The sequence below is a fragment of the Impatiens glandulifera genome, chromosome 2 (assembly GCF_907164915.1).
Source record: "Impatiens glandulifera chromosome 2, dImpGla2.1, whole genome shotgun sequence".
Classification (NCBI taxonomy): domain Eukaryota; kingdom Viridiplantae; phylum Streptophyta; class Magnoliopsida; order Ericales; family Balsaminaceae; genus Impatiens; species Impatiens glandulifera.
Window position 1 is genome coordinate 66,720,318 of NC_061863.1, and position 27,072 is coordinate 66,747,389.

Genomic DNA, 27,072 nt, shown 5'->3' on the forward strand with positions numbered 1-27,072 from the left:
GCTAAAAGACAATAATAAACAAACAAAGAAGAGTTTGAAGCTAAAATCTGGCTGGAATTAAACAAAATATAGAAAAAGAGGAAATATATGAAGAAGAAATCCACTTGAAATTGGAGTATTTAAGTTTTTTTTTTATGATGATATGATTCAATCAACATGACAAAATGACTCAACAAAATGGTACATACTTTTTTCTTTTCTTTTTTCGAGGATCAAACCGCAAAATTCATTCATGCAGAGAGAACTTAACTCAGAATGGCAGTTGCAAATTACAATAGAGAATATCTATTATGCAATAATTTACTTCACTTTGAAAAAACCCCCATATTCTCTCATTCAAAATCTGAGAACTCAAAGACGACTGGACTGGACTCGACTTCTGGCTATTATATAATAAGAAAGAAAGATTTGCTCACAAAGCAGCAAGACTTCACACCCATTAAATGATCTGCAAAAACAAATAAATGAGCAATAAGAAAAGTTGCAATCCAAGACAAATATGTTCAAAACAAATAATAAACTAAGGATATATATGCATGTGATAAATTAATCTTATTCAATGCCAATACTGAATTTTAAGTGCAAATAAGCATTACAATAAACCAAATCAAAATATCTAAATTTTAAGTTCTTGGTAGGTAAAAGTTGATTGGCTAAATGTGTAATTAATTGTCGGGAAAGTACTTAGAAGATTATTTTTACCTAGGGTTCTAAGTTGTGTTTTAGACTTCTATTTTATGATAGCACAAACATCCTACATAGATAGAACGCATCTACAATTCCATTCTCTATTTAACTTCAAACTTCAATTATACTTAAACTAGAATTCTAGTTGATATCCTATAGATGAGATCAGTTTAATTAATAATGATTAGGATAACATGAACAAGAGAGGCAGATAGATAGAGAGATAGAACTTACAATGACGAGGAGCTCCATCATACAATTGTGAGATTGTAGGAAGTGCAGAACTGAAGCAAAGCTGTCTGATTTGCCGCTTCAACATTCTCACCGATCACTTGAGGGAATCTCCCTGGGGACGATGCAGAAAGATTTGCCAAAGATGCCACCAAGAATTGTTTCGGGTCCTTAATATCCTTCAGAGGATCGTCCTCTTTCTTTCCTGCATTATGAAGATGCACAAAAGTAGCACCGTAGCCAACATTATCACTAATATCCGGAACATCTGCTTCCTCCTGAATCCTCTCCTGCTCGGGACGTGAAAGAAGGGTAATAATACTGTCGAGCATCTTCCCCCAGAGCCTACTGGCTGATGGATCCAACAAAGCTGGAGACTCGCAAATAAGTCTAGCAGCAGCAACAGATGTCAATTTAATCTCAATGGGACCAGTAATCAGTTTCAGATTATTTATCCAGAACTGCTCCAATATAGCAACGAATATGTTCGACTGAACAGAATTCATTGAATTCACTAGATTCTGGGAACCATGTTTGATCAGAAAAAGAGACATGAATATCACAAAGGACTTAACGAACTTTACTCTCCTGCTGCTCTGGAGACGTGTAAACAGTAAAGTCCATACGTGACCCATGTAAGGGGCAATAACATCATACCCTAGGTTCTCGATAACAGTGTTGAGCACGTAAAACCCTTGTTCGTTTGTGCTAGTGGATGAGACGAGCTTGTTGAATATACCCAGCACCTGTGACAATCTGTCCCCTTGGTTAAGTTCATTGGGAGACTTTTGAAGGAAAGCTTGGAGCAACCGAACAAGCGCTGGGACATTTCCAGATCTCTTCCATGAATCTGGCATTAACAAAATCTCAAAGATTTGCATGTAAAGCTGTGGGAGTGGAGGTCTGTTAAGCTCGATGAGCTGCGAGAGTAGCTGGAAGGCGTATGGGAAGAATTCAGTTACATCGTTTGCTAATATCATCTGAAGGCTGGGGAAAAGGCTAACTTCAAAGGCTGAGACAAGAGAAGGGTTCTTTTCGCATGACCTCTTAACAAGAACAGCAACCGCTTCAAAGAGGTAGTGGTTAAAAATAGGATTTTTTGGGTTTGCACAGACCTTATTAAGAACAGAAGTCAGGCCACTGATGCAAGGTGAAGCAACCTCTGTAGAAATATCCGCGATTGCAAGAACACGCATGATAGACTTCATAATATAAGGATTCTCTTCGGAGTCGGGCTTCCCCAGGGCACTGAAAAGATTGGTCATCAGCAATAACAAAAAGGGACTGATATCAGATGAAGTATATCTTGCCTTGCCTAAATCCTCCTTGACTAGTAAGAGTTTCTCAATGCAACTGGCAGCATATGAATGAACCACATTTGAATCAGAGCCCAAGAAACGAACTACGTCAGGAAGCAAGGCAATTGCTATGGATTTTGAGATTGGATTCCTAAACATGGTAAAAAACTTCAATGCGCCAGCCTTCAACATTGGGAATGCATTAACATCTTGACCTTGCAATTCCGGTACGATAACATCTCTGAAAAAGCTCTCGACGTTAACCAGATCAGTGGAGACAGATGAACCACCAGCCTTTTTAGTAGCCAGGGAGACAACCAAATATATAGCACAGTCTTTATGTTTCCAGTTTGAAGATGGGTTTTGTGCAAACAAAGACAGACTGTTCTGGATTTGACTAGCAACCATTTCAGTAACTTTAGCTTTGTAATTTGTAGCAATTCCCTTCAGAAGTTCACAGGCAATCCTTCTCCTCGTGTCAAGGTCACTTCCTTCCATGTCCCTCCTAATGAACTCCACATAATTCATCTCAAATAACTCCTCGTCATCATCTGTTAGCATAACATTGGGTAGAACAATACTCTGACATATTTGTTGTAAAACATCATCCCTTGCAAATAAGGTATGATGAACACTAGTGCTGACCGTGGTTAAGAACTTGATTGCCGTAACAGCTAGTTTCTCCCGACTAGAATTGGTGGAAACCGACACAAGGAGAGACCAGACCGCGTCGACAAATCCACCCAAGAATCCTTGAAATTCCTCCTCATTTTTCTCCATATAAAGGCTTATGTTCTCGCATACTGCAGATCGAAGCGAGTCAACAAGTGCAAGCCCATCCGCACTACTATCTTCAAGTGTAGGATACCTCACAGTAAGATATTTTTGAAACTCGGTCATCCACTCTCTCATATGGTCCTCAAAAAACTCAGGCAATTCTTGAAAGTTTAGAGAGTAGAAGATTCTACAGCACAACCTCTGCGATTCAATGAGAGGCTTCAAGGTAACGGCATCGGTTACATTGTTCATCAAAGCCGTAGTCCGAAGAAATATTTTCAATAGTGACGAAGCGAAATGATCAAGACAGTACTTCAAATCAAGAAGCAAATCATTGGTTTTGTACTGAAACCTAAATTTCTTAAAAATAGAATTTATAGTACCGAGGATTCCGTTTACAGTTACATAATCAGATATCTCACCTGCCTTCTCCAAATTAGAAATGAGCTCCGGAAGTAAAGCAGGCCATGACTTAGGGAAATCGTGCTTACCGATGACGGCTAGAGCTTCGCTGAGTTGAGCCTGGATCTTGGGAGCAGAAGAGAGCATGAGATTGACAATCAATGCTTTAATTTGCTCTTTCTCAGGTTCGGAAATCGGAGCTAGGGTAGGGAGATTGGAATCATCGGAAGGAGTCGGTGACCACCTACTTCGAAGGTGATTCTTGAAGTTGACTGCAGCGGACTGACGGATCGGTTCATCGACGGTGAGCTCGGCTACGAGACGAAGCACCGCAAGTCCGTAGTTAGGGCGGTCGGAGGCATCGGAAAGGCTCGATTCGGCACGTCGACGGGGCTCGGGGTATGGTGAGAGAGTATGGAGGAAACATTGAGAGAGAAACTGTAAAGTCTCAGCATTCCACTCCATTTTTTTTTGCTGGGGAAGAATACTTTACTGTGTGTGTCTGTCTAGGGTTCTAGAGGGATATATAGAGAGAGAAAGAAGACGGGAGTGAAAGAATTTAAACGAGGGAAGAGCGGAAGGAATTTTACAATCTTGATTTGTTTCTCAAACGGGCTCACTAAAAAATAAATAAATAAATCTTTTTGCTCTTATTGTTCTTTATTACAAAAATGAATGGATGTAAATGTGTAATTATGTATCACTTACAATATTATTATTATAAAGTTTTATTGCGTGAAATCTTTTAGATAATTTTGTAATTTTAATGAATTTTAATTTTTGGTTTTTTATGATGTTATATTTAATTTTGTTGTGTATAAACTGTTATTATTTATTATAATAAATAAATTATTAAAGAAAAATGAATGGATTGGATTTAGGATAATATAATACTTTTATTAGTTTTTTTTAAATATATTGCTATATTAAAAAAATGTGATATTTAAGTTTTTAAATAGTTGGATTAGTATAATATTTTTTTATATTTAAGATTAAATTTTATAAAAAAAAAATAAAAATATTTTAATTACTATATTTAGTGTGTTAAAAATAAAATATAATTTATATATATATATATATATAAATCAGAATTTATTTTTTAAAGGGAATTATTACCATCTCAAAAATTGACAAAGAAAGAAAACCCTTAAAAAAAATGTAGCAAAATTACAAACAATCAAAAGCCCAATAATACTTTATGAATATAATATACACCCATATTTCCTTGTGACAAGATCAAATACAAACTTGAAACAAAGAACTCTCACGCTGTGTTGGATGAAATCAAAGAATTTAAAAACCAAGAATTCTTTAATCCCCCTTCCTTTCCCCCCTATAAATGTCTAAATCAATAAACAACTGCAGCAGCAACAATTCAAATAAATCACCCCTTTTCACACTAACACAAATCATATAAATCAATACACGCCAATTTGACAAATTTTTTAAACACAAAAAAAGTTTGAATTTGTTAATCCTCTTAGAAAAGGTCGACTTTCTTCTTTAGCATGTCTTGTTTCCACTTTGGCAGTTTAGAGAATGCATTTTTCGCCATTCCTAGCACTGTTTGAAACTCCTCATCCGAAAGGTAAGCCTGAGAAAAACAATTTTTGTAAACCGATGCTCTGTTTTACTTCAAATTATGGACAGTTTAACAGACAGTATTATTTATTACCTCTCTCCTTTTGAAATCAATACCAGTGACTGGGTTACCCGAATGAGCCTTGAGTCGTTCGTAGCTAAATATAGTACCGTTCTCAACAAACTTTTCTTCGGGTTTTGAATCGACATCATTACTAGTGAACAAAGGCTCAGCCACTTCAACTGTTGCATTGTTGGCTTCAGAAACCTCTTCCTCAGCTTCTGATATTTTGTTTTCACTCTTTGTGCCACCTGCAAGGCATATCATATTATTTTCTGGGTCATCATCCATATTATATAGTTGGCTTCCTTTAATTTAAAGATCATTCTCTCGATCACGATTAAGATTCTTTTCCAATTGTGTGATTTTTTGACAAATATAATAAATGTGAGCTTTTACGAATTATGGTCTATATCATAAAATGTGATAACAAATAGGCTCGTGTTAAGATCAGAAAATATAGGGTTCTTTCATTACCTGGAAGGCTAGTCTCTGCCCGGGTAGGCCGGGCAGGAGAGGGTTCTCGGGATGTGGCTTTTTCAGCAGAAAGGACTTGCAATAATGCAGCTACTGCTGCTGCTCTTTGTGACCCTCGGCTTAAGGCTGTCTTTGGAGGAGTAGGCGCAGGAGATCGGGAGCCAGGAGATGGACTAAACGCAGAATTTAATGCAGCTAGGGCCGAGGCTCTTTGAGTTGGTCCTCCTCCACTTCTATTCGACCCATTGGATTTTTCCTGGTTATGCATTAACATCATAAGTCGTCAAGCCAATCTAATTAATCTACCAAGATCATAGCAGTTAGAAAAACTTAGTCTGGACAATGGCCTTGTTCAGGATTAAAAGGTTGATTTCTTATTTAATTTAGTTCAGTTTTAGTTTATTTTGTAAATCAAAACTTAAGAAAAATATATTTATATTCATATTTTGAAATGGTAAACTGAAAAAAGGCTTCGAGTATACCTCCACGTGGTGGCCAGCTCCAAATAGCAGCGAAGCCTTCTTTTGAAACGAGTTTCCAACAGCCTATTATGTCACAATTGTAATCAATGTCAATGAAAAGCAAGAACAACGAAGACAAGAAACGCGGAAATTTATGGTACATACAGTGGCTTTAGCAGTATCCCAAGAGAAATATGAGGTGAAGAAACATGGTTCATTTCCTTCTGTAACTTTATATAGAGGAACACTAAGAGACAACCCATCCAAAGCCGCAGCTAAATCTATGTATTTCTGTAGCAAATCACCCCAAAATTAGGAAATCTTCACATAAGAAGATGACCATGATTGTTTTTGTTGGAAAGGAAGAATTAGATAAGTGCTACCTGACCAATTTCGAATGCGTTTTGCTTCTCTTTGGTGTTCACAGATTGACCAACCCAAATGAACACTTCAGCGTGTGTATCAAGTATTAAGATATCCTCAGTCAACAGATCGTCTTGAGAAAAGTTGTAAACCTCTTCAACCTGTAAGTACAAATATACATTTATAATTCAAATTTTGAAATGGTAAATCCCCCAAAAGGAAAAGAACTTGAAATTTTTTAACTACGCACCTCAAACTTTCCTGGCAAAGCAAGTTCAAATGTGAAAAAATATTGAAATTAGTTAGTGATGATCGTTAAGCTCATGTCACTGGAAATTCTAAGGGAAGAACTGTATGAACAACTATACCGGCTTTATTGAATGAGAATGTAAACAAGTGTGGATCCCTAACAGTCTCCTGGACTGTACTTTTGTTAATGTAATTTACTTTCCCTCCAAGAGCAAACCAGAAAGTAGAACTTTCAGTTCCTTCTTTAGCATGTTTGGCTGCTACTCCTGGCTGAATTCATCAAGAAAAGGGGGGGAAAAGCTTCATAAACAGACTCATGATCTTCAGAGGTGTCAAGCGAAAAATGGATTGAATAGAGACGCGTTTAATTCATGTCTTTTAAAATTGGCTTGAAATGTTAAGGTGCATAAGAAAACAATAGCGTTAGATAGGAGCTTACCTTTAAGAAATCAGCTATTTTAGCTGCATGTTGCTGCTGCTCAAATGTGCTTTGGTTTCCATGCCAAGTGAACAATGAAGAACCAGATTGGAGAAGGAAACAATGGTTCGAGTTCAATGATGTTGCCACCTGATGAAGACCGACATATCTCAGTATTACTATCAAAAGTTAACTGCTGAATGCGGTTGAGAATAATTATTTCTACTAAAAAAATATGAAACATAAAGAAATAGTGTAAAGAAAGAAGAGGATTTTAACAAATATTGTTTTATTTCTGCCATGATCTTGGTGGGATATGATTTGCTCACTGGGTTATGTCGGGAACAATTGGAGTTGGAGAATTTTCGGAACAATTGATTGGTTGCACAAAAAGACAACCAAACTCAAGAAGGACTGGAAAATGATCCAGATTGCCTCTGGTGGTCATATGGGGTGAAAAAGACTCTTAAAATGATAGAATCAAAGTACTGTTCTTCACTTCTTTTTCAGCATTCATAGACATGAAATAAAATTTTGTTTTCACTGTACGACTATTGTTTTGTTTTTTTGGGGAAAATATCATTTTGTTTTTACATGGATGTATTTTTGGACATGAGAGTAACCTATTTGTTGCTTTCATTTTTTAGGCATGAGAATAGTCTTTCTGTGTTCTCGTTTATTTTGTGTCAATAATAATTTTAAAATACTCAAAAAAATATGTTTAACATCATTGGAGAAGAAAATCTTCCCATCTCCTGTAAAAGGATATACTTAATATAATATAAATAAACATTTAACATACTCTAGATTAGGCATGCAGATGTATGAAGACAGAGAGTAATTTTTGTGGCACCCATAATATCTTATTGGAAAGTAGCTCAAATGACAGAATTCAGGAACAATTACCGCATCAACTTGAACAACTTTGTTCTTGTGGATTGAAGTTCCCGATATCTCAATAAGTGCAACAGAGTCAGCATTGTAAGTTTCGTCATTCAATCCTTTGTCGGCAACATAGTTTTTATACCCAGAGCTCAACCCACCCTGAAATGATACCACATTCATTACACTAGATCACATCACAATTCTCTCTTGAAAATTCTTTTTAATACCAAAATTGTGAAAGGAATTACCTTAAGGATCACCATAGGCTGAAAGATGGCAACAAATTGTGGCGGTTCTTTCCCTTGGAATACCCGTCCCTGCAGGGACAATCATCAATCACATCTACTCTAAATCATTGAATTCCAAATATAATCAGGAATGAAAGTCTCAAATACTTGAACAGGTCTTCCTTTTAGTGAATTACTCATAGTGGTAGCCAGACCAACAGCTGTCTTTTTATCCTCCTGAAGTTAATAACAGGCAGGTTAAATGTTAAAAGAGAATGAAGAATATTTAATAGCTACAGCATAAAAGAGAATATTTCTGAATAACCAATAGTTGTATAACACGACTATCTTGACTTCAGTGGCATAAATCTCAATGGACTCCATCACAACATGATGGTGTAGCCGAAAGAATAAATAGCACCATGTTGGACATGGTTTGGTCAATGATGAGTTAAGCAGTACGCTCAAAGTCTTTGGGGGATATGCACTTTAAACGTCGATTTATTTATTGAACGGTGTACCCACAAAAGTAGTTAATGATACTCCAATAGAGAAATGGTGTAACATACTACCCAATATGTCTTATTCAATGTGTCCACAAGTTAGAGGTGAAGTCTAAAAAGTATTTTGTATGTGGGATATGCCAAACAAAGTCAGGCACATATGTTCTACTACCCACTGCCCACATGAGCAAAAGGTGTTTTGTCTCGAAACGTCTTTAAACAGATTAAGAGAACTGATAGATTAAATAGAACACTAGAGAAAAAATTAAGTAAATTGTATTCTTTTTTAGTATTCTTTCATGGATGAATCATCAGTCGATCAATGTGAACATGCTGTATCAACCAACCCAATTTAGAGAAAGGTAAAAAATTGTGAAGGGTGGTCACCTCAATGCTCTCCTTTCCAAACCAATTGCACAAATAGTAGTCTTCTTTCTTGTCACCTGAGTTGTAGGTGTAAAGAACAATATAGCAATCTCCACTGTAAAATTTACCAATATCCTCTTTAAGCACAGGAGTCTTGGCACCTCCATTGATGCGCCACACCTATAGAGAGCCATGGGTTTCATATTAACATATTTGAGTAAAACCTCCTTAAATAATCTCCCATTATAATACCTCAATTTTCCCATCCTGTTGAAGCAAAGGTAAGACCTCTTCATTTACAGGGACACCTTTTGACATTCCCTTGACACCACCACCACCTTGTTGTTTCAGCAAAGCTATTATAAACAAAGTTTCTCGCTCGTCATCATTCTTACAGATAACAACTATGGATACCTAGAAAAATTATTTATACAGTTCTACCTGCTACTTTTCCTCTGCCCTCTTCGGCAGCAGCAGGTGTTGAACCAGATGGCCAAGAATCGAAGTTTGACTTGAATGAATGTGTCTCATACCCTTGGATAAGCCGGGTTATCCTTACAGATTTTGGCCTACTTTGGCTACTAACAAATTCCTGACCATCATATTATCAACACTATTAGATTAAGGCAAGTCTATAGAAGAACATAAAGAAGAGGCAACAAAAATATTTATTACCTCAGCTGCCTGGCTGGCTGCTTTCCTCTCCTCTAATTGTGTTATCCGACCAAACCAAACAAATACATCAGCTCCACAGTCCAACAGATAGCATTTATCATTCTCCAGAGCAGATTTGGAAAGGTCAACATCCAGAGGCTTAACTTGACCATCAGTGATGCTGCAAAAAGCGAACATTTCATATTAGGTGGCAGAAACGTAAGGACTTCTTCCATGGAATTTAACAGAAATAACACATAATTTTTCCTGTTAGTTTTTTTTGTAAGGTCACATAATTACCATATCGTCCACGACAAAATACGGTGATTTTTTCCCATGAGTTTATGATAATTTTTTTTTTTTTTTTTGAGAACGCTGGGTTCCGCTGCTCCTATGGAGTGCGACTAATCCCCGCGGGTTAAGTACATAGCCGGCAAACATACTTAACCAATTAACCAGGCGCAGAACTTGCCGCCTGACGGGCTCGAACCCAGGACCTCATGGAGGCCTGGGGGATATCCACCTCTTGTTGCCACTAGGCTAGAAGAGACGATGTTATGATAATTTTTGTCCTTAGTAAAATGAAAAAATCATACCTGTAAAGTTTTGCAGCAGTCTTTTCAGGAATAACATCGTCTTCACTTGCAACCTTCTTACTAATTGGAGCAAATCCACCAAAGATGACCCAGAATTCACCTGTATCTGAATCAGCTTGTAGCTTTCCATCATCTGTGAGCGGATGACAACAAATGTAAATATGATAATCGTGTACTAGTAGAAAGTGTTTTAAATGTCCATAGTTTGAGCTGCACAACTATACCTACTATTGCAACATCACACTTCCCCTCATGATACTTTTCCTTCAAAAATTGAATCACTTCCAGTGCCTTTGCTCGTTCCTGGATATTGGAGTTTGCACCATTGAACTGGAAAATCTTTTTCTCTGTGTCCAAGATGAACACATCATCATGGTTCAATAATGATCGAGAAAAAGGAACCTGGATAAGAAAAACAATCCATTAGTTATTTTTGTTTCTGTATCAGGATTCTTTTTGTGCTTTTGTATATGGAAACGTTTCCAGAAACATAAACAAAAGTGCTTCCTAGTGAGGGGTAGTAGCTGATTCAGTTTTCTGTACCTGTTTCAATCTGACATTTCGCTTTCCTTTACAGACATATAAACGTATTTCAAACTCTTCCTCGTCAGGCTTTTTAAAGCCAGATGCAACACCGCCTTCTAGGGGCATAATACATGGCTTGAAGTAAGACAAGAATTTTTCAGACTCATGTCCTTGAAGTTCTCTATGCTGTACTGCTCTTCCACCAAGAATGGCATCAAGTTCAATGGTTTTGATTGCTGCAGTTCCAGCTTCATCCTGGTTAGGTTAGGTAGCACAAACAATTAATTTATGAAAATAACAAAAGGAAAACTCATCAGCTTTACCAAACAGAAGAGAATACCTGACTTGTATCTTTTCCTAGCCAGAAATGTATGTCATACAAATAAGCACCACCCTTACCGGTTGTTATCTGCATAAACAAACAGAACAATTAGCAGATAAATAACAAAGCTTATTTCAAAGGCCCTTTTGGAAAATCCAACAATTTTCCAAACTCAGTGAACGCGAATCTGATATAAGAAAGAAGAATCTAAAAACAACACCTGCAATACAATATATGAATCGCCTGAATAGAATTTTCCATAATCGGATTTCGGTAGAGGAACTGGCTGAAAGTCTTCAATTCTCCAAATTTCAGTTCCCCTAAGAAGTGTTAAGGTTAAACAAGGACAAAAAAACAGATAAACTGAAGTCTCCTTAGGATTTTAATCATGAAATTAAACTTGGACATGGTGAATAAGATGTAGAACAACAAGCAAAGGATACACTCTTTGACCCGCTCCTTGAAAAGCAGGTTCTAAAGCTTTAGCAGAACTGGCCATTATCTGTAATCTTTCTTTGAACCAGAAAAAATTTTAATCTCCAAAGGTAACTGCAGAAAATTAATAGCAAGTGAATGAAAATTCAGTTGAAAATTAGAAATCGTTCACACGGAATACATACATAGCGAACAAACAAGCTGAAATCAATTGATCAAAAGGAACAAGAACTAATTGACTATCAACTAAGATCAATTGAGATCAAAAGACGCTAAAATCAATTAATCAGATAATCATCGAAACATCAGATCATCGAGATATAACGTTTTAAAGTGAGAACAAACTAGAAACAAAGCGTCTGAACAATCTTAAGAATAATTGAGATCTAAACCTCCAAAAATGAATAAACTATCAACGATCATATTGATTCATATATCTCCAGTCCAGAGATCTCTCAATCTTCCCTCTGAATAGAACAAAAACAAAGCCAATACTATATGAAAGGAGAGTCAATCCACGGAGCTTACCAGAAGAAGAAAAGGCAGTAGAAGTATTGGAAATTGGAAGTGAACCGATTGCTGACTTGAGTTCTTTCTCTCTTTCTCTTTCTCCAACTGTAAAAGCTGAGCAATAATCGCAAGTAAAGGCGGAATTCAGCAGAGGCAATATATATATGTATATGATGTATATATGTGCAAGATACAGAGAAGGTGGGTCTATATAGAGAGAGAAAGAGGACAGAGAAGAGGGAGTATGAAAGACGAATTGACGATGGATGACGACGGGAATGAAGAGAAGTCATATTAAGGCAAAACATACTCTGTGTGTTGACGCTTTTCTCTCTCCCATTTCTTTTCTCCTTTTTAGATTTTCATAATTTATTTTCTTACATTACATTTTATTCAATTTATTTTAAACAACGTCTAATTTATTTATATTCGAATTTTATCTTTTTGACTATGCATATGGAAAAGGTGACAAAAGTTAATGAATTAATGATAAAAAAAGGTGTAATACATATTTAAGTTTTTATAATTTATTTTGTTTTTTTGCTTGTATAAAAATATAGTAAGATTTTGAGTTAATTGGGAATCTGAATTTTGTATTGAATAACAAATAACTATTTTAGTTGAATGATTATGCAAAGAAAAAAAAAACATCTTATTAAAGTGATGTAACATGAGTATTTTATTAATTGTTAATTTATAATATTTGTTGTTTTCTTTTGAGAAGTAAAATTATTTTCATTAATATATAATAAACTATAATAATATAAATCATTACATTTAGTTGTTATAAAAAATAATTATATTTTATCAACAACAAAAAAAAAACTTACAAAAACATTGTTAAAAACGAGTGCACTTATTCAAAGATTTTTTTTGTTTTTTTTTTAAAGCTACATTTAGATTAAAAATAAAAAATATATATATATTTAAGCAAGGAACAAGCATAATATTAAAAAGAAAATACAAAAATTAAAAAAACATAGTTTATAAGTTATAAGTTAGGGGTGTCAATTCAGGTGGGTCGGGTGGGTTCGAGTCGAGTTGAAAGAGGTGCATTATAACAAAATTTTCAACCCGAACCCGACCGAACCTGAACCAACCTGAAAACAACAAACCCGAACCCGAACTCAGACCAATCCGACTAACCCAACTAACCCGAAATAAGTTTTTTGCTTAATAATAATACTTTAATTTAAATACAAAATAATAAAATTGGCATAAACATAATAATTATGTTTAGAAAATTCAAAATTTTTATAAAACAAATATTACACAACGAAATTATGATATCATTATAAAAAAAAGTCTTCAATCATCACAAAAGTATTTTCAAGTTCAAACTTCACTTCTTCATCAATGCACGTTTCTTTATTTGTATCTAAAGTTGCCATAGGTGAACCCTCCACACTATCCTCCTCAAGATCAAGATTAATTTGTGAACTAATTTATTGCTGGATACTATCGGAGTTCAAGAGATTAAAAAGAATGAAAATTAGAGAAGGAATGTATATTGAAGAGAAATGAGAAAGATGAAAGAAAAGGAATAGTGAGAAAGACGGAAAGAAGAAAAGGAATAAAAATTATGGATATGGGTTAGGCCCGTTAGGGTTTTTTTTGTAAGGTAGGCAAGTTATTTTTTTATTAATATATTAGGTGGGTCGGGTTGGGTGGGTGAGTTCAGGTTGATGAGTGACCTGATTTTTTAATTCAGGTCAACCCGGATTGACCCGAACCCAACCCAACCCAATTTTCTTTTTCAGGTTATATTTTGGGTCTGACCCTAAATGATTCAAACCCGAAAACTCCCAACCCTAACCCAATATTCTTCGGGTCGACTCGTGTCGGATTGGCAGATCGAGTTCATTTTTGACACCCCTATTATAAGTTCATAAGTTATCGAAAAAAACGATTAACTATCCGACGGACTCTAATGGATTTTTTAAACGAATCTCAAAAAACGTCATAATAATAATATAATGAATGATATTATTCGGACGACTACGATCATTGAAAATTCAACGATTTCTCTCTAACCAGATAGTGCACAAAAAATAATTGGGATAGTAACCCAAATATGTGGGTATGTCCAAGGCTATTAAAATCTCGAGTTGACTCTTAAAATCTTACAATTTTACGATTTTACATAAGATTAACAAGTCTGATTTTAAGTAAACTTTTAAGTAGATAAACTCTTACGATTTTAAATTTATGATAATAAGAATTTACGATTTTACGAGTTTATAAATAATTTCGATTTTACGATTTTATACGATTTTACTTTTAAAAAAACAAATTTATTTTTAAAAATTAAAAAATAAAGTTATTATTTATTTAAATAAATAAATTAATATAATTAATTTTGTAAGTATAAATTTTTAATGTGTTATTTTTTTATTATTAATTTTTAGTTAATTTTATATTACAATATATAATTTCTTAAAATTAGCTAAATATAAAATACTTGATTATATATATATAAATAATAATATATAACTATTATTTTTTCAAATTAAATTCTTACGATTTTATGTAAACTCTAGATTTAACGAGTTTACAATTGGCTAACGATTCTACGTAAACTTTCAATTTTGACAGCCTTGGGTATGTCATATCAGTCATATCAATTCAAACTTCCCAACAATTATCCAAAGACTCGGCATTACCAAATGAATCTTAGTAATACTGCACAAAAGATTTTAGATACAAGCTAGTAGTCACCTCTAGACAATGAAAAAATAAGTGAGTTATTGATTTAACATACTAATGACACATACGACAACAATTAACCATAATACAACGTTTTTTCATGCACATATCATCTGTAATAATTCCACATTGAATAACACTTCATCCAAAACAAGATCTTGGATAGAATCTTTGACTCTCAAAGTTTATCCCAACAAAAATTATATAGAATCATCTTATCGAACAACTTGTAACAATGTTCACATAATAAATATTAGTGTATTGTCAACGCATAACGTCTTGTTCAGATGAGGACACTTGCTTACGTCCAGTGGCGAAACCAGAAGAAAATTTGAGCATGAACTAAAAAAAATGTATTTGCTTGAACTTGGATCATCCAAGTGACAAACGAAAATTATTACCCTATACTACAACTAGTTGATGTTACCTTAACCTATCATATTCTTTATATGCTACTAATCCAGGAGTCAACAGGTACTCAGGTTCATACTGGCCCGGTTTGGTTATACTTGCATTTTACTAGAGACGGATCTATGTAGGGGCTCGGGTAGGTTGAAACCTAACCCAAAAAATAAAATAATGTACAAATGTGACATTATCCCCAAATTTTTTGATTTTTTTAAATTTAATAACTATTTTTTAAATTTAATTTAAAAAAAGAAAGACAAAACTTATATTTATTCACTTTCATTTTATCCATAATGTTTTCGTTATTTTTTTTAAGTCCACCATATTTTTTTTTCAAGCCCACCCCAATTCAAATATATGGATTTGTTTGCGTCCTACCAAAAATAATACTCTATATCAATGGAAACAAACTTAATATACGTCGTAGCTAGACTTTTGACATTTAACCGAACGTGGTCTAAAAAATTAATCGAAAAACGGTACCATCTCCAAGATGAATTTATAATATAATCAGTTTTTGTGAAATTCTTCTTCTTATTATTTTTAAAATTTATATTTATTTCGGGTGATGTTAACTTTCTTAAATAAATAAAAAAGTGTGTTTCTTTTGATAATTATTTTAAAAAAGTTATAATACAATGAACAATGACCATTCATTGAATTGTTATATTGATTTCATTTATTATATAATAGTTTGAATATTTATTGTAGAAATGTGGTTCATAGATTCGGTGGATATGAATTTTACAAAAATAGTGTTTATGGTGTTTTAGTTTACAAGGATCCACATAAATTTTATTAATAAGGATCCACATAATTTTTTTTATTATTTAAAAAAAATATATCATTCCAACTTTAATTTTAAACCTTTTTAATTAGAATCAATTATATATATATTTCATTACTTGTAATTTTGTCACTCTTAAATTCATTATAATTAAGATAAAATTCATTATAATTGAGATTATAAACTAATTATCTAAAAAATAAAAATAAAGGATGCACAACTAAATTAACCCGTAATGTTATGACGTTGTCATTTGTGTACAAGTCTCAAACAATATTATAAATTATTAAATTAAATAAAAAAATCTTAAAATTCAAAGTCCATAAAGATGTGAACCAAAACTTATGTGATAATGAGTTGAATCATTTTAAAAAATTAATTAATATTAAATCTCTCACTTTTATGGTAAAAAAAATTCTATTTAAAAAAATAATATATATAAATAATAAAAACAAATATATTAATTTTAAACTTTACCTATCATATGTTAATACTGAAATTAGTTCAAAACTAATATTTTATAATAATCTCAATCAATTTTTAAAATTATTTAAGTAAAAATATAAATGATTTTATTTATATTTAATAAAAAAATATTATTAAATTAGATAAAACATTTTTAAATTAAAAAAAATATTTTTAATAATTTGTAGATAAGCAACCTAACAAAATTTTACACATTACTGTTTCTTTTCTGAATCTCTTCTAGTTACAATCTTCAATGGAAATCACCACCATCGCCGGCGATCGCGATTCCGATCGCGATTCCTTCAATATCGCCTTCTCCATGCCAGAAATCATTGAAGAAATCCTAATCAGACTCCCCTTAAGACCCCTCATTCAATTTATGTGCGTCAGCAGATCATGGCGCGCTTTGAGATTGGGTATTTCCCTAAAGGAATTCCCTTGGATGATTCTGGCAAGTTCGTGAGTGGATCACTTCACTGGTCTAATCAAACCCAGAATATCGTCTCCTTCGATGTGTCAAAAGAAACCCATTCTGAAATCTCACAGCCCTGTTGTTATGAGGATAGGAAGGGGGATTTGAATCCAATGCTTGGGGTTTTAAATGGATGTCTCAGTCTGCTATATAACTTTGATCCAAACCAAGCTGATATATGGGTGATGAAGGAGTATGGAAAAGTGGAATTGTGGTCTAAGTTGTTTTCAATACAGAGTCTGCATGAGCAGCATGCTTGTTTGCGATATTCTGCACCCTTGTTTATTTCCAGAAAAAACGAGGTCATTTTGTTGTTAGGATCTCAATTGGTGTTGTATAATATCGACAGCAATTCGATTATGCATCCAGTCATTCACAATAGCTTATTTGGAGCATACACTTATGTTGAGAGCTTGGTATCGCCTTATCTTGAAGATGAATGAGGTAGTTTTGATTTGATTCATCCTTATTCTTTCTTTACTGTCAAATCTTAAAAATTTTATGATAAAGTTTTGGAAAACATCTATCTAATCTAATACCAAATTTGGTGGGGGGAAATATGAAATGAGCTTCAACTTATTTATTTAATTTGTTACATTTGTGATTCACCTTCAACTAAACAAACAAGACAAACATATAGAAACATATAAAAGAGAAGCTCCTTCCTTCTTGTAATGATCAAATTCTACTCTTTATTCATCGCTACTACACTTGCAGACAAGCGAGGCCTCAAGATGAGTTCAAGAGGGTTCGACAAGATCCTTTTCATTTGGTCACAGTCCTCGTCCAATGGAGATGGTGATGGCAAGGAAACAGTGAATGCTTGTAGAAAGGAAGCGAGGACATTTTCAGTAAGTTTAACTGCAAAAGGGATCCCTGGGCATACTCTCCTACCACTTCCAAATGGAATCACCCCGAAATGATGGCCTTCGAATTCAACACTCTTGTGGGCGTCCATTAGAAACCTCTCGGGCTTGAAATCAAATGGGTCGGTCCAAACAGTCTCATCGCGCTGGATCTTCCTGAGGTTGGCTATGAGTATGGTCCCTTTTGGGACATGGTAACCACCTATGGTGCAATCCTGGACTGATTCACGGGAAGGAAGAAGTGGTATGGCTGGGCGGAGTCTCATGCTTTCTTTCAATACGCACCGGAGGTAGACTAACTTTTCGATATCAAATTCATTTACCTGTCTTTCAAGACCGACATGAGAATCTATTTCATCTTGTGCCTTTTGCAGGGAGTCTCGGTTCTTTACCAATAAAGTTATTGTATTCACAATTCCTACAGATGTCGTGTCTATTCCCCCTATAATTAGACCCTGCATTCAAATCAAGTAGAGTTTTCATTGCAATAGTAAAGCATTAGCGACACATTTACCAAGCTTACCATGCAATTACTCTTGATTAGTATATCCACGCCGAACTGCATAGACTCTTCCGCAAATTGACCCTCTTCAACAACCGTTAGTAGGACATCCATAAGATCTTCTTCTTCTTTGTTGGAGGAAAAGCTATTTTTTCTTCTTTCTCGATGCTCATCGAGCCACAATTGAAGCCAACCATCGACCTCTTGAAACGCCTTCTTCATGGCTCTTTCCTTACCATCCAAATCCACCCGCCTTAGCCAAGGAATGGAATCCCCTAGTGATAATGAACTAAATGTTTGGAACATTTTTCTCAAACATTTTTGGCAACTCTTCCTTTGGTCTACCTTCATGTCCGATGTCCTTTTTCCAACTAGAACTCGTAATACCGCGTCCATTGCTATATCTCCAATCCAAGTATTCATCTCAACCACCGCTCCCGATCCTCCTCTGCTACGATCATACACTTTGCTGATTGATTCTTTCACTTCTGCCACAAAGTTTTTGCTAATGTTGACTAGCCTTCTCTTGGACAACATTTGGAGAAAGACCAGTTTTCGCATCTCTCGCCAAAACAAACCATACGGAGAAAAACCAAACCCGATATATTTGTAGCTGATGTATTCCGTCGCCATCAATTCTGGACGATTCACAAACACCTTCATGCATGCAAATCCAACCCAACCAAACATATAAATTAAATTTAAGAACTCCAATCAAATTTATTCTAAATGAAATGTAATAGATATACATACACCACCTTATCATTGGTGATGAGACATTCTTTGGCTAGTTCACCATTGTTTACGACTAGGGCTTGCCTTGAACCGAACCAGATGGTGAACACCGGACCTATCTTGTCCGCCATTGAACCGAATGTTACATCAAGTTCTTGGCCCGATTTGCCTAGCAAGTGAAGGTGGCCGATTATAGGCCATGCTCTGGAGGGTTCTGGTGCCATTTTCTTGCTGATCCGAGAGAATCGCAACGATATGAATATGATAAAAAGAACCGTCGCAGCAGCCACCATTACTGGAACTTGGAACAAAATTAGTCCCATGTTGAAGAAATCTAAGAAGAAAGGTTTCTATTTAGTGTTTTTATATATAGACAGTGAAATCCTAGATCATAATGAAACTTTGATGATCTTCACAACATATCTCTCTTATTATACTTTTCAAGTAATACAAAAAAATAATAATAAATAAATAAAAATAATTTAACATTAAATCTCTTCTCATATATGAAACCAAACAATTTATTTACTAAAATATCATTTATTTTAAATTATTATTTTTTTATTTTATTTATATATATCAATATTTCTATTTTAAAAAAAACATAAAAAATAATTAACCTTTTTAAAATCATCAATTTTTTTCCATTTATAGAACCGAACAAGCCTTATTTTCTAACCTATCTATTTATACCCTAAATAGTGAGTTACAGCGGCAGGGATAACTGGATAAGGTTGGGCGACGTCTAGTGTTTCCGTCTTTAACTTCTTCTCTTCCTTTTAATTATTTTTGAGGCCCCCCCCAGCTTTCATCCTTCTATGCAAAGAAGCCCTCGACCCTTTTCTTTATTTTATCAGATCCTCGGGCCAAACGGTTGGGCCTCCATGGCGCTGGGCTTCCTCTCCTCACGGCTGGGCTCCCTTTGACCGGGCTGACTCTGTTGATCTCCGGGTTGGCTCGGTTTGATCCTTTTATTTCTTCTGCAAAATTAATATATTGGTTAGTTTCAAAATAACCTATATATATTGGACGACTCTATTTGAATTCTCCAATATATATAAATATATATTATATTTTTCAGACTTAATTAAAGTCTTTTAATTATTTAAAGCAATGATGGATGGAATCTGGGTAAGTCAGTCTGAGAGTCGGCGGTGGCATTCCTAACATTGTGTCTGTTATCAAATCCAAAATTCTACAGTTTGATTTATTCTACTGTATCTTTAGTACTTTAAAGGAAATCAATGACTTACTTCGATATGTGTTGTATATCTGGGCTGGCCCAGTCTCGTGTAAAAAAAATTCGAAAATATAGTTGTCCTAAGTCTATTTTAAAAATGGATTAAAAAATAGTTTTGAATGAGATTTGAAACACACAAACAACTAAATATTTTAAATAAGTTCTTTCACCACTAAACTACACCACTTTATGTTTAAATATAACAAATTTAATAAAAATATCTTATTAATTTTAATAATTGGGCTGCTTTGGGTAAGTCCAAGGGCTTGTTGGGCTTACCCAAGGCCGACCCTGATTGCGCTACCGGTGATAGACGACTTACTACTTGGGTTTTACATTGTCTATCGGAGATACACGACTTATGTCTCGGGTTTTGTATTACGCTATCAGAGTTACTTATGTCTCGGGTTTTGTATTACGCTATCGCTATCAGAGTAAAGATATATGACTTACTATGTCTCCGACTTTGCACTGAGCTTATATATATTGTTTCTCTAAATGAAAAAAATAAACTAAAATAATCAATCCAAAACTTCTACCCAAATAAATGAAAATAAATGAAGGAAAGATAAAAACATCCCTCCAAGCATATATGTCATATACTAATGCAAAAAATAAAATACAAAATTGTTCCGTTGATTAAAAAATAATTAGGAATATTTTTTTTCTAAATTAGATAACAAAATTGTTAAGCTTATGTATGTGCGCCTTGCAGCCTTATTTTTATTATTTTATTTGGGTTACAAATTTAAATAAGTTAGTATATAAGTTGTGCAATAATCTTAAGCCTAACTGACAAGGCAAAAAACATCGCCAGACGGAACGTGGATGAAAGGCCAAAAACAACTTGTTTCACTTATGTCGCCTCTCATTCGTCTTCTTCCTCGCGACAAAACAATAATGGTTGAAGACATTAGGAGTTCTAGTTATCTTAATCAAGGTGGAGTAGCTTTCGATGTCGTACCAGCCTCCTGCAGGCATGTTGTACGCTTGTGCTTTGATAGAAATACTGTATTAGATTTATAGTTCACTTAAGACATGATGAAATTCAAACTTCGTCATTTCTCAACTAAAGCGGATAACTCTAAAAGGAAAATGATCATAGTAGTTATATGATCATTTCCTCTACGACTTATTCGTCGAAAAGTTGAAATTCAAACCTGCAAGTGGCATTTTTATCCGAAATTTGCAACATAAGTTATCAACCGATCTAAGCCAACTCCAAAGAGGACCCGGCCAAAACGAATGAAAAGAACCGAGCAACATATCTTCAATCAATCTATTTCATAATCAACCGATAAAATAATTTAAGTTTTTAAGATTTTTTTCAAAAAAATTTAAAAAAAAACTCTTAATCTCACTTCTATCCTACCCAAATTTTTTAACAAAGTGTTTTCAAACTCACATTAAGAGCTTGTTCGTTTGGGGTTATTTTAAAAATCTAGAGAGAGAAAAAAAATAATGATTGGTAATGGTTTTGAAGAGGTGGTGATTATTTTTGGTAAAAAGACTTAAAGGGTATTGATATATATAAATAAAACATAAAATAATAATTTAAAATAAAAGATATTTTAGTATTTTGGTTAAAATTTTAAATGATACGATAGATAAAAAGAAATGAAGTGATATTTAATTTTGTAGGATTTTTTAAAAAACACATACCAAGAACTATGATTCATTATGATTGAATTTTTATTTGATTTATTCTAAAATAATTTAAAAATAATAAAGATAAATAGGTAAGACCCCACAAGGTGATCTAGGCCGGAAAAGAGGCGGTTACAGATAAAATTAGAAAAAAGAAAAGGTCAAATAAAAATTAATTAACTTAACCTAGATTAATCAAGAATTATAAAAGGGCAGGCAGGCGGAGAAAAACTAGAATAGTTGTGCCCCTGTTTCTCAATCTCTTCTTCTTCTTCTTCTTCTAGTTACTAACGATCTTCAATGGAAATCAATGGTTTTCTTGCAACGGCTGTAAGGAGAATCCGGAGCAGGACTATCCAACGAATCACCACCGTCGCCGCCGCCGATGATCGCGATTTCTTCCATGTCGCCTTATCCATGCCAGAAATCATTGCTGAAATCCTAATCAGACTTCCAGTAAGATCCCTCCTTATATTTATGTGCGTCAGTAGATCATGGCGTGCTTTGATATCCGATCCCATATTTATCAAGATGCATCTAAGAGCTTCAATCCAAAACAAGAATTATGCACACCATAGACTTATTATGAACCTCGTTAACCGTCGCTTAAGTTTGAAATCATGTCCTATCTCATCTGTTTTGCATGAAAGATCTCCTGTTACACATACCCTCGATTGCCCTTTATTGAAGGACTTAAACCGAAGTTGCTCTGTTAGCATAGTTGGTTCTGTGAATGGTTTGATCTGCATCGCTGTGAATGACATTAATCTATTTATATGGAACCCAGCTACTAGGAAATCAAAACGACTGCCCCATTGTGGTGTTAGAAAGCATCCAGGTCGATATTCATATGGGTTTGGCTATGATGAAGCTAGTTCTGACTATAAGGTAGTGGTTATTTACTCTTTCATATCTTACCAAGGTTCTTTTGTTGCTGAAGAAAAGATTTATGGGTTAAAGAGTGATAAGAATTGTAAATTTTGGAGGAAGATTGGGAATTTCCCTAAAGGAATTCCCTCGGATGATTCGGGTAAGTTCGTGAGTGGATCACTTCACTGGTCGAATCAAACCCAGAATATCGTCTCCTTTGATGTGTCAAAAGAAATCTATTCTGAAATCTCACAACCCTGTTGTTATGAGGATAGGAAGGGGGGTTTGAATCCAATGCTTGGGGTTTTAACTGGATGTCTCAGTCTGCTATATAACTTTGATCAAAATCAAGCTGATATATGGGTGATGAAGGAGTATGGAAAAGTGGAATCTTGGTCTAAGCTGTTTTCAATACAGAGTCTGCATGAGCAGCATGCTTGTTTGCGATATTCTGCACCCTTGTTTATATCCAGGAAAAACGAGGTCATTTTGCTGTTGGGATCTCAATTGGTATTGTATAATATCGACAGCAATTCGATTGTGCATCCATTTATTCACAATAGCTTATTTGGAGTACACACATATGTTGAGAGCTTGGTATCGCCTTATCTTGAAGATGAATGAGCTAGTTTTGATTTTGATTCATCTTTATTCTTTACTGTCGAAATCTTAAACTTTTTATGATATTTTTTTGGAAAACATCTATCTGTTATAGTACCAAATTTGGTGGGGGAAAAATATGAAATGAGCTTCAATTTATTTATTTAATTGTTACATTTGTGAAATTGTGATCCACCAAACAAGAGAAACAGGGGAAGCTCTTTCCTTCATGTAATGATCAAATTCTACTCTTTATTCATGGCAACTACACTTGTAGACAAGCGAGGAGTCAAGATGAGTTCGAGAGGGTTCGACAAGATCCTTTTCATTTGGTCACAGTCCTCGTCCAATGGAGATGGTGATGGCAAGGAAACAGTGAAAGCTTGTAGAAAGGAGGCAATGACAATTTCAGTAAGTTTAACTGCAAAAGAGATCCCTGCGCACTCTCTCCTACCACTTCCAAATGGAATCACCCCGAAATGATGGCCTTCGAATTCAACATTCTTGTGAGTGTCCATTAGAAACCTCTCGGGCTTGAAATCAAATGGGTCGCTCCAAACAGTTTCATCGCGCTGGATTTTCTTGAGGTTGGCTATGAGTATGGTCCCTTTTGGGACATGGTAACCACCGATGGTGCAATCCTGGACTGATTCACGGGCAGGAAGAAGTGGAGCTGCTGGTTGGAGTCTAATGCTTTCTTTCAATACGCACCGGAGGTAGACTAACTTTTCGATATCAGTTTCATTTACCTGTCTTTCAAGACCGACATGGGAATCTATTTCTTCTTGTGCCTTTTGATGCGAGTCCCTGTTCTTCACCAATAAAGTTATTGTATTGACAATTCCTATAGATGTTGTGTCTATTCCCCCTAGAATTAGACCCTGCATTCAAATCAAGTCGAGTTTTAACATTGCAATAGGAAAGAATTAGTGACACTTTTACCAGGCTTACCAGGCAATTACTCTTGATTAGTATATCCACGCCGAACTGGAGACCAAACTGCATAGACTCTTCTGCGAATTGACCCTCTTCAACAACAGTTAGTAGGACGTCCATAAGATCTTCATCTTCTTCTTCTTTGTTGGATGAAACCCGGTTTTTTCTTCTTTCTCGATGCTCGTCGAGCCACAATTGAAGCCAACCATCGACCTCTTGAACCGCCTTCTTCATGGCTCTTTCCTTACCATCCAAATCCACCCGCCTTAGCCTAGGAATGGAATCCCCAAGGGATAATGAACCAAATGTTTCGAACATTTTTCTCAAACATTTTTGGCAACTCTTCCTTTGGTCTACCTTCATGTCCGATATCCTTTTTCCAACTAGAACTCGTAGTAACGCGTTCATTGCTATGTCTCCAATCCAAGTATTCATCTCAACCACTGCTCCCGATTCTCCTCTGCTACGATCATACACTTCCCTGATTGATTCTTTCACTTCTGCCACAAAGTTTTTGCTAATGTTGACTAGCCTTCTCTTGGACAACATTTGGAGCAAGACCAGTTTTCGCATCTCTTGCCAAAACAAACCATACGGGGTAAAACCAAACCCGATATATTTGTAGCTGATGTATTCCGTGGCCATCAATTCTGGACGATTCACAAACACCTTCATGCATGCAAATCCAACAAAAAAATATAAATTAAATTTAAGAACTCCAATCAAATTTATTCCAAATGAAATGTATTAGATATACATACACCACCTTATCATTGGTGATGAGACATTCTTTGGCTAGTTCACCATTGTTTACGACGAGGGCTTGCCTTGAACCGAACCAGATGGTGAACACTGGACCTATCTTGTCTGCCATTGAACCGAATGTTGCATCAAGTTCTTGGCCCGATTTGCCTAGCAAGTGAAGGTGACCGATTATAGACCATGCTCTGGAGGGTTCTGGTGCCATTTTCTTGTTGATTCGAGAGAATCTCGACGATATGAAGATGATAAAAAGAACCGTGTTAGCAACCACCATTACTGGAACTTGGAACAAAATTAGTTCCATGTTGAAGAAATCTAAGGAGATATTTGTAGGAGTGAGCAAATGGGTAAAACTAATCCGTTTTGTCCGATCCGTATTAAATCCAACTAAGTTTATCCAATTCGTAATCCAAACCATTTTACTAATTAATACGGATCGGATTGAAAATGGTTTGGATAATCCAAAACAAAAAATATTTATATATATCAGCTTGAAATTAGTCAACAATTTTTTTTTATTTTTTTTTTTAATTCGAATTTTTTATTATTATTAAATTTGAATCTGAAAAAAATAATAAAAATAATAATAATAATAATAAAAAATAAAAATAAAAATAAATATCGTTGTTCACTTAATAAGTAAAATATATATTATATTGAGAGAAATTTAATTTAAAGAAAATTAATTAAAAAATATATTTTTATTTAGATAGTTTGGATAATTTGGATAATCCTAATCCAATCCGATTTAATTTAATCCGAACTTAATCAGATCTCAGTCCAATCCAAAATATCCAATCCAAATTAGTATTTAGAATTCAGATTGGATTGGATTTCGAATTAAATCACCCCATGTTCACCCTAGATATGTGGAATAGATCTTTGTTCCTATTAGTGCTTTGCCTTGGTCTGTTTTATAGACTGTTTTTTTAATAGAGTTTTAATTAATTGTAAAGTTTATAATTAAGATTAGGAAATGTGTAAATATTTAAATGATTATTTAAATGATTATCTGTATGTATATTATCAATGAAAACATATTACTGCATGTGTAGATTGAGTAAATCTCCAATACAAATTTACAGAATCTTGATTTACCTTTAGGTTTATAATTAATTAATATTAGGATAAGAATAGAGAGACACGTTATATATCTCATATATGTGATATGTCTCACCTTTTTATTTTATTAAATGTTATTACCTAACTATTTTGATTTATTATAAAACTAGTAGTCAGATACTAATAGTTATTTCAACATTTATTTCTCAAAATTTCTCCAAATTCTAAAACAATTATAGCTAAATTAATATGGATGTAACCATATATTATAAGAATTAGGTTAATTACAATTATAAATTATATGTAAGTTGGGAATGCCCAACTATATTAAGTTTATAATTAATTGATTAGTATATTAAATAGCTTTATAGTCAACCTAAGATTCAGAATCTTGTAATTTTTTTATATATATATTAATGATAATTAAACTGAAATCAAATGACATTAATAATAACTGCTAGAATTTTCATGCGGACTGTAAAGTCGAAACTATAAATATAAAAGTACTCTATAAAAGTGAATCGAATAAACTATAAATATATTTATGATGATTTTTAAAGCTTAAACTATGCTGATTTATTGGTTTCTTCGTGATATTTGTACAGATAAGGTATCCGAATTTGATGCGTTAATATAACACATAATGTTCGGAAAAATACATATCAGTTTCAATATATATTTTTGATATTATAAATTTATAGTTACTTCTTACAAAAGTCTCCCAAATTTTGACATTATGTGGATTTTAAGAGTTGTTATTAGTTGTTGGCTTAATTCTCATGCACTATTTTTATATTCCTTATAGGAAATGTCTATACATTCTTTTTAAGTGATTGTTAGCTCAAAGAATGCACTTATTCTTTTGCTTAATTAATGCATTTTTTTTCTTATATTTCTCATAATTATAATGTATACACGTTTTTCTTTTTTAAGAGTGGTTGGTTACTAGCTAGTTCAATTAATTTCTCTAATAAAAGGACATC

The 27,072-nt window shown here is 34.2% G+C and overlaps 6 protein-coding genes across 6 annotated transcripts; 2 read left to right on the forward strand and 4 right to left on the reverse strand.

Moving 5' to 3' along the window:
- Positions 1 to 15: 15 nt before the first annotated feature.
- On the reverse strand, positions 16 to 3,971 carry LOC124923861 (exportin-2). Its single transcript, XM_047463840.1, has 2 exons — positions 922 to 3,971; positions 16 to 448 (listed from the first exon to the last, which is right to left on the reverse strand). The coding sequence occupies exon 1, from the start codon at positions 3,858 to 3,860 to the stop codon at positions 939 to 941; it is 2,922 nt and encodes a 973-aa protein (XP_047319796.1). The 5' UTR covers positions 3,861 to 3,971; the 3' UTR covers positions 16 to 448; positions 922 to 938.
- Positions 3,972 to 4,559: 588 nt separating this feature from the next.
- Positions 4,560 to 12,271, reverse strand: LOC124923962 (villin-2-like). Its single transcript, XM_047463972.1, has 23 exons — positions 12,047 to 12,271; positions 11,527 to 11,632; positions 11,304 to 11,403; positions 11,102 to 11,170; positions 10,780 to 11,016; positions 10,461 to 10,638; positions 10,237 to 10,369; positions 9,662 to 9,821; positions 9,428 to 9,578; positions 9,239 to 9,342; positions 9,008 to 9,166; positions 8,286 to 8,354; positions 8,139 to 8,207; positions 7,912 to 8,049; positions 7,027 to 7,155; positions 6,707 to 6,857; positions 6,589 to 6,599; positions 6,359 to 6,499; positions 6,141 to 6,266; positions 5,997 to 6,059; positions 5,515 to 5,770; positions 5,071 to 5,288; positions 4,560 to 4,989 (listed from the first exon to the last, which is right to left on the reverse strand). The coding sequence occupies exons 2-23, from the start codon at positions 11,580 to 11,582 to the stop codon at positions 4,876 to 4,878; spliced, it is 2,832 nt and encodes a 943-aa protein (XP_047319928.1). The 5' UTR covers positions 11,583 to 11,632; positions 12,047 to 12,271; the 3' UTR covers positions 4,560 to 4,875.
- Positions 12,272 to 16,793: 4,522 nt separating this feature from the next.
- Positions 16,794 to 17,312, forward strand: LOC124925264 (F-box/kelch-repeat protein At3g23880-like). Its single transcript, XM_047465234.1, has one exon. The coding sequence runs from the start codon at positions 16,794 to 16,796 to the stop codon at positions 17,310 to 17,312; it is 519 nt and encodes a 172-aa protein (XP_047321190.1).
- Positions 17,313 to 17,554: 242 nt separating this feature from the next.
- Positions 17,555 to 19,265, reverse strand: LOC124925266 (cytochrome P450 CYP82D47-like). Its single transcript, XM_047465236.1, has 3 exons — positions 18,996 to 19,265; positions 18,259 to 18,894; positions 17,555 to 18,190 (listed from the first exon to the last, which is right to left on the reverse strand). Exons 1-3 carry the CDS (start codon positions 19,263 to 19,265, stop codon positions 17,555 to 17,557), a joined length of 1,542 nt encoding a protein of 513 aa, XP_047321192.1.
- Positions 19,266 to 22,111: 2,846 nt separating this feature from the next.
- LOC124923941 (F-box/kelch-repeat protein At3g23880-like) lies at positions 22,112 to 23,497 on the forward strand. Its single transcript, XM_047463946.1, has one exon. It carries the CDS (start codon positions 22,160 to 22,162, stop codon positions 23,351 to 23,353), a length of 1,194 nt encoding a protein of 397 aa, XP_047319902.1. The 5' UTR covers positions 22,112 to 22,159; the 3' UTR covers positions 23,354 to 23,497.
- A 77-nt stretch (positions 23,498 to 23,574) lies between these two features.
- LOC124925267 (cytochrome P450 CYP82D47-like) lies at positions 23,575 to 25,301 on the reverse strand. Its single transcript, XM_047465237.1, has 3 exons — positions 25,032 to 25,301; positions 24,281 to 24,934; positions 23,575 to 24,210 (listed from the first exon to the last, which is right to left on the reverse strand). The coding sequence occupies exons 1-3, from the start codon at positions 25,299 to 25,301 to the stop codon at positions 23,575 to 23,577; spliced, it is 1,560 nt and encodes a 519-aa protein (XP_047321193.1).
- Positions 25,302 to 27,072: the final 1,771 nt, after the last annotated feature.

Excerpts from the sequence above, each read along its gene's own strand:
- LOC124923861 (XM_047463840.1), bottom strand. The coding sequence starts at position 3,860 with ATGGAGTGGAATGCTGAGACTTTACAGTTTCTCTCTCAATGTTTCCTC.
- LOC124923962 (XM_047463972.1), bottom strand. The coding sequence starts at position 11,582 with ATGGCCAGTTCTGCTAAAGCTTTAGAACCTGCTTTTCAAGGAGCGGGT. Across the intron at positions 11,404-11,526 it reads CAAGGAGCGGGTCAAAGAGT|GGGAACTGAAATTTGGAGAA; the intron begins GTATCCTTTGCT and ends AACACTTCTTAG. Across the intron at positions 10,639-10,779 it reads GAAATGTCAGATTGAAACAG|GTTCCTTTTTCTCGATCATT; the intron begins GTACAGAAAACT and ends TTTCTTATCCAG.
- LOC124925264 (XM_047465234.1), top strand. The coding sequence starts at position 16,794 with ATGGCGCGCTTTGAGATTGGGTATTTCCCTAAAGGAATTCCCTTGGAT.
- LOC124925266 (XM_047465236.1), bottom strand. The coding sequence starts at position 19,265 with ATGGTGGCTGCTGCGACGGTTCTTTTTATCATATTCATATCGTTGCGA. Across the intron at positions 18,895-18,995 it reads GTCTCATCACCAATGATAAG|GTGTTTGTGAATCGTCCAGA; the intron begins GTGGTGTATGTA and ends GCATGCATGAAG. Across the intron at positions 18,191-18,258 it reads TAATCAAGAGTAATTGCATG|GGTCTAATTATAGGGGGAAT; the intron begins GTAAGCTTGGTA and ends ATTTGAATGCAG.
- LOC124923941 (XM_047463946.1), top strand. The coding sequence starts at position 22,160 with ATGGAAATCAATGGTTTTCTTGCAACGGCTGTAAGGAGAATCCGGAGC.
- LOC124925267 (XM_047465237.1), bottom strand. The coding sequence starts at position 25,301 with ATGGTGGTTGCTAACACGGTTCTTTTTATCATCTTCATATCGTCGAGA. Across the intron at positions 24,935-25,031 it reads GTCTCATCACCAATGATAAG|GTGTTTGTGAATCGTCCAGA; the intron begins GTGGTGTATGTA and ends GCATGCATGAAG. Across the intron at positions 24,211-24,280 it reads TAATCAAGAGTAATTGCCTG|GGTCTAATTCTAGGGGGAAT; the intron begins GTAAGCCTGGTA and ends ATTTGAATGCAG.